The sequence below is a fragment of the Stegastes partitus genome, unplaced genomic scaffold (genome assembly GCF_000690725.1).
Source record: "Stegastes partitus isolate 25-593 unplaced genomic scaffold, Stegastes_partitus-1.0.2 Scaffold846, whole genome shotgun sequence".
NCBI classification, from domain to species: domain Eukaryota; kingdom Metazoa; phylum Chordata; class Actinopteri; family Pomacentridae; genus Stegastes; species Stegastes partitus.
This window is the reverse complement of record NW_007578577.1, coordinates 245,039-251,038: the sequence shown is the minus strand read 5'-3', so window position 1 is coordinate 251,038 and position 6,000 is coordinate 245,039. Positions and strand designations below refer to the sequence as shown.

General features: G+C 43.5%; 1 protein-coding gene across 1 annotated transcript in view; it reads left to right on the top strand.

The window, feature by feature from the left end:
* Positions 1 to 6,000, top strand: part of LOC103365492 (membrane-associated guanylate kinase, WW and PDZ domain-containing protein 1-like) — a 62,480-nt gene that overhangs the window by 36,001 nt on the left and 20,479 nt on the right. The window contains exons 12-14 of the mRNA XM_008292937.1: positions 159 to 190; positions 715 to 759; positions 2,743 to 2,989. Of these exons, the coding sequence (XP_008291159.1) occupies positions 159 to 190; positions 715 to 759; positions 2,743 to 2,989 (324 nt within the window). The remainder of the gene's footprint in view (positions 1 to 158; positions 191 to 714; positions 760 to 2,742; positions 2,990 to 6,000) is intronic.

The window sequence follows — 6,000 nt, the reverse complement described above, 5'->3', positions numbered from 1 at the left end:
AGAACTCCAGAGCAAAAGCTCGCTTTTTTTTTTTTTTTTTTTTTTTCTTTGCATTCAATTCTCTGAACGTGGACTTCATACTATAATTCCCTTGGTAACCTTCTTCTTTTTTTTTTCTTTTTTTCTCCCCCCCCCCTTTTCTCTGTCTGGTTTCACAGGAGTGGCACCTGCAAAGAAGAGCCCAAAACTGGTAAGTGTATATTGTTTTTGTTTCATTTTCTCCCTTCCCATTTCCTCCATCCATCCATCCATCCACTGATCCTCTGTCCTCCATATGAGCATCCTTCTGAGGGATATTCACTACTCACTTTTCCGTTGCTCCCCTCCCCTCTGTACGGTGTAACTTGTGCTGATGTTGTGGGTCTGTTTGTAGACATGGGATGCTGTGCTGTGCGGGGGTGGATCCCTGTAGCTTCACATCAGCCTCCCCCCCCTCCATCCCCTCCTCCCCCCTCTCTCTCTCTCTCTCTCACTCTTTCTCCCCCCGCCCGCCCCCCTCTGGCGGGGGATGGGACGAGGGGCTTTGATGCACCGCGTGAGCTGGGTTGCTAACACGCTGATGATCGCATCGCGCTGGGTGCTAAGTTTGCAGTGTGAGAGTTGAATGTATGATCAGAGCCGAGAGACGGCCTCACCCTGCAACGTCTGTATTAATAGAAGGGACCCTGTTGACTGTGTCTGACTGAACATGTATTTGTCAATTTTGTTTTGCAGGATGATTTTGAGCTGGCCCCTCCGTACAGAGATTACACTAGGAGGGTATGTGATGTCATTTAGATGGGGGGTGAAAGTTTTTTTTTTTTTTTTGCGGGGGAATGAGGTGTTTGTGGTGCTGGTGCCGGGTAGATAATGGTGATGGAATTCTTCTAGCTGGATGATGGAGGTGATGGATAAGCTGAGAGCGGTAATGCACATGGAATGCATGATGCTTTTATGCTTGATTGCGCGAGGCTGTTCACGTGCGACCAAAAGAAACAAAAAAAACCAAACAAACTTGACGATGACTGCCGATGCTGCGAATGCATCCGAGCGGTGAATCTGAGTTTGGCCTGTTGGTGGCAAAAGCAGGACTGAGCTGAGGAAGCAGCGAGGGTTTGTTTTCATTGCCCCATCTCCCTCCCCCATTCCCATCTTATGTCTCCTTAATAAGTTATTGGAGCAGGAGAAACCCAATGTATTAGGCCAGTCCCGGAGCACAGAGGGAGAACACAATGACTGCAGAAGGTCAAATCGAATAGATCCATCAAGAACAAGAGATTTGTTTTCATTTGAAAGGGGGAGTAGGATTTGGACTTTGTGTGTATCAAAGTGAGAGAAAAACAAGAAAAAAAAATGCTGCCTTGTTGACTAATGGAGGCACCATTTTGTTTGGTGGAATGAAAGTACCTGGAAAAATAGAAAATTGTGGTCAGGGGGAAGCATCAGTCCTGAGGTCTGACTTTAGCACCAAACAAGACCTGCATTTCTGATTAATTATACGACTCCATTGATTTGCAGTTGACCACAGAACCCAGTGAGGTTCCACCAGCAGAGTAAGCATTCCAGCCGAAGCCACAGATCTTGTCTTAATATTTGCTAAAGCGTCACGCTTTTTTTATGCCTAACAAGAATGATGAATATAAACATGAATTGCAGAGGTGTAGGAGACTGATTCGGGGAGTAATGAGTCTGAATTTATTGAAGACATGGCTGCACTTTGAAGGCCAAACACTTTGATATTTGAGAACAGATGAGCCACTTGCCTCCGCCCCTTTCTGGTATATTTTTGTCCACCACATCTGAAGTAATGTAAGGTCACGTGATGTGAAGAGACTGAACTGCTGTCATTTTCTCTTACTGTCTTAAAATATCTGCCTTTCTTTTCTCATGCTCTGCCGGTAACCCTTTCACTTCGCTGGTTTCTGTTTGAAATCTTCGCAGCGGTGCAAATTCTGCAGACTAATGCCGAAAGATGCGACTCTCAAGAAAGATGCCACGACAAGGATGATGAAAAGGATTTTTACTTGAAGTCGCAGTGTACTCGCACTTGAGCTCCGAATTCTATGTGCTTTACCCTGCTCAAACACCTCAAATCCTTGAGCAGGTGCTTAAGTGCCCATGTTATTGAGGGGCCAGTGGCAATTTATGGGGAGTTTTACATTTCTGCCTTCACAAGTAAAATCCTCCCTTCGTTTTAAACCCCACGAGTGCTTTATTCGCTGTGAATATCTCTCCATATGCAGCAGGGGATGCAGTTCCTTGTTAATACATTCCACTCTGTTAAACAAAAGGAATAGGCAATGTAGCCTCGTAAGTTGAGCCACAGTGTGTTTCTCCCATAGTCGAATGACTTAATCATGAGAAACCATTGAGGTTCCTTTTTCTCTCCCTTTGTTAGCTAAAAGAATTCTCTGAATAAAACAGCTTGATTATTCTTTCTGTTGAATAAGGTAGCAACACAACAATGGTTGACATTATACTCTTAGAATCTGCTTCCTTATGCCCCAAGGAGTAGCAGTCTTTAATCTTTTTGAACTCTAATCCAAAACTCTTCTGTATTCATCTTCATCTTCCCTGCTTCTCCTCTCACAAACCGCAGCCCCGATTCCTCTTTTCTTTTCTGCTGCTGAGCATGCAGTAACTTTTTTTTTTTATGTTTTTGTCTGTACCTGAGAGTTCATTTCTGAGTTCATCTTTCAACGCTTCTCAAACAGCTGACTTGAAATAGTCAAATGATATTGATCCGCTGTACTTCTCCAACAGCAGTTGTCAAGGAAGGACAGTCAGAACAGCTCCCAGCATAGCGTTTCCAGCCACCGGAGCGCCCACACAGACTCGCCCATGCACCCGTCCCTGGCGCCCCCTCTCAGCGAGAGCAACGCTCCCCCGCCTCCCTCGCAGCCCTTGCCAGGACTCCCGTCCCAGGACTCCCCAGCAGATGGGACCATCCAGAGAAAACCGGACCCCTTTAAGATCTGGGCCCAGTCCAGGAGCATGTATGAAAGTAGGCGTAAGTATATTAATTTTTGGTGGCAGTTGGATGAGGGCTGCATGGGGTGTTGGCTCGGTGGAGACCCTTGGGGTGTTTTATTGGTACTGCACTTTTTGGAGCAAGATTTGTGCATGTAAGTAACAAAAGCAACAATAATCTGCAATTTTTTGCACTCGTGTTCGGTCTCTGGAGAGGGATGTGGTCTCCTTTTGGTGCTCGGAAGATATACGTGGATTTAGACTTTAATATACACTTGCCAGGTACACTGAACTATTGTAGTGTAATACAACAACCGTACATGTCATCCTACCTTCATGAAAGTTATAGATCAGTCCCCCTTGTGGTTTTATTGCTAAACTGTTGTATTAGACTTAGTTTTAGCTTGGTGTACCTAAGAAACTGGCAACTGTAAATAAGTACTGGCTGCATGAAAATAGACAAGACCATATTCAGGTCAGAATGTAGATTTCCTTTGAGTCATCCGTTTGCTATACCCGCTTTATCCTGTAGAGGGTTTACAGGGGTTGGAGTGTATTCCAGCTGACACTGGCCTCGGACGGGTCACCAGTCTATCACAGGGCAAACACAAAGAGACGGACAACCATGCACTCTCACACTCCCGCCTAGGGCTAATCTAGAATCGCCAGTTAACCTACCATGCATGTCTTTGGACTGTGGGTGGAGGCCAGAGCAACTGCAGAAAACCCACGCAGACACAGAGAGAACATGCAACATCCACATAGAAAGACCACAGCTGACCACCAGGTTCAAACCAACAGCTCCCTTGGTGATAGTCAGGTCACAGTGCTAACCTCTGCATCCCTGTGCTGCCTGAAAATTCAATCTGACTAAATATAATTTGTAAATACACTCTTAATTGCCTTGAGTAGGTCTTTACCACTGATATCTGTGCGCTAAATATTAGCGAGAGTTAGCAGGTCATTAACTTTTCTTACCTCACATAGAAAATAAGGAGACGCAGGAAGTCTGGCTTTTTTCAAAGCAGTTTTAACATTTTCTGTTTGTGAAACAAGATATGAAGTGATAATTAGAACCATTTAGCTTTAAAATTTGTAGGCAGGTTAATTTTACTTTTGACAAACCTCGGTTAGCTGTTTCTCCTTGTTTCAGTTCTTTTTGATAAGCTACGCTAATCATGTTCTGACGCTAGCTTCACATTTGGCTCACAGACACGAGAGTGGTGTCAATATTCTCATCCGATTCTTTGCAACAAAGCAAGTAAACATATTTCCCAAAGGAATGACGCTATTAAAGCGTTCTTTAGAGCTGAATAAGCACCCTGGTCACTTTTCCATACAAGTCGTTTAACAAGGTCTGACCTTGTAGCACTGCTGATTGGTGGACAGGCACGTACAAGTTAAGTGTGCTGCATTTTGAGGAGTGTGAAATTATTTGGGGAAGCCTTTTTTCCACATTTCAGCACCATTGTTGTTCCAAAAACATCCGCAAGACACACAAAATCATGGAAAACCTTTCTCGTTCACTTTGCTCTACAATTTCCCATCTATTACACACTGAAATGTGCATAAAACTAGATGTTTACTGCAATGAAGACTGAGTCTGTTACAGGTCAGATTTACTAGAATGAATGTAGTCAGAGCTAAACCTCAGGTTGTTGCTTCCAGCTGTGTGTAGGTGTCTTCTGTCGGAGTTTGTTAAATACTTACAGAATCAAACAGGATCCACATGAGCGTTTTTGAGGCAAGAGAGTTGCCCACTTTAGTTACTTATACCTGTAAAGTATCCCAGACGTAGACACTGGATCGGTTAAGATCTACGGCCAGTCCCATCGTATACTTTTCTCCACTTCAGACAAGTGAGCTGTCGATCACAGATTCACAGTTTATCAGCTCCGGTTAAATCAGTTGATATAAAGCGACCATCCTCAGGTTGAGTCATGAGCTCCATCACAGCTGTTGGGATACTTTTATTTTACTTTTAGCAAAAGTCTGATCTGTTTACTAAAGTCATAAATATTACATCATGTCAAGTTTTTTATTACTAAGATTTTTTTGTACATTTGTAGTATTGTGTATGAAAACCCATTTTATGTTGTTAGACAAATTATTGCCACACATGGGCAGAATTTTTAGTGGTTAAGAAATCACAAATATACCAGGCTGTTCGTTATGTGGACAGTTTGATAAGCTGCTATTATTCCTTTGTTTAATATTATGCATTATGCGTCACTCTGTGTACTGTCCGGTCTGGCGTGTATGACAGATAGCACGTACATACTGTGTCTCTCTCCATCACTGTGGTGCGTACGTGTGAACGAAGCTGTGAGGAACATTAACATTAAAAGTGACCTATGTCTGAATGACAGAATACTGTCACTTAAACAGATTGATGAAGCCGGGGATGCTACGTAACCCATGCCTGAAAAGGGCTTTAGATTTTGTTGTCACTTGTGACCAGCATTACAAGCATAAATCTCCCACACGTTCTCGGTCCCGTCCTTTAAAACCTACTAGATGCTACTTTTGTCCAATTGCCGACACCAGCGCCATTGACACACTTTTACACTAGACTTCCCCTAAGAGGCACGTAGCGTATAATTAGCAGCAACAGCAGAGTGGATGTCAGTGGATTGCATAACCTCCACTACCCTCCCACCACCCTAATTGGGAGAGTTCCAATTAAAAAGAATAACCCTCAGATCCACTGTCAGACAAGTTAAAAAACAAAAGAGTTTGGTGGTGGGGGGGGGGGAAACAGTGAGTGAAAATTTTTCAGCGTTGAATCAGTTTTTCAGACATCACTTGTCAAGGATTTTCATTATTTAGTTGCCTATGAAGAAGAATGTGAGAAGAAGAGCTGAGCGTGTGCAAGTAGTGCAGATACCTGTTGGAAAGCTTCCGTGAATAGCTGAGAGGACAATAGAGTTTGATTTAAAAGAAGAATAGAGATGAAGAGTGAAAGAAACCAAGACCAAGGGAGGGGGGATGTGTCTACATACCTGTCCTAATGTGATGGAATCTCAACGGGGATTTTCTAAATTGTCACTT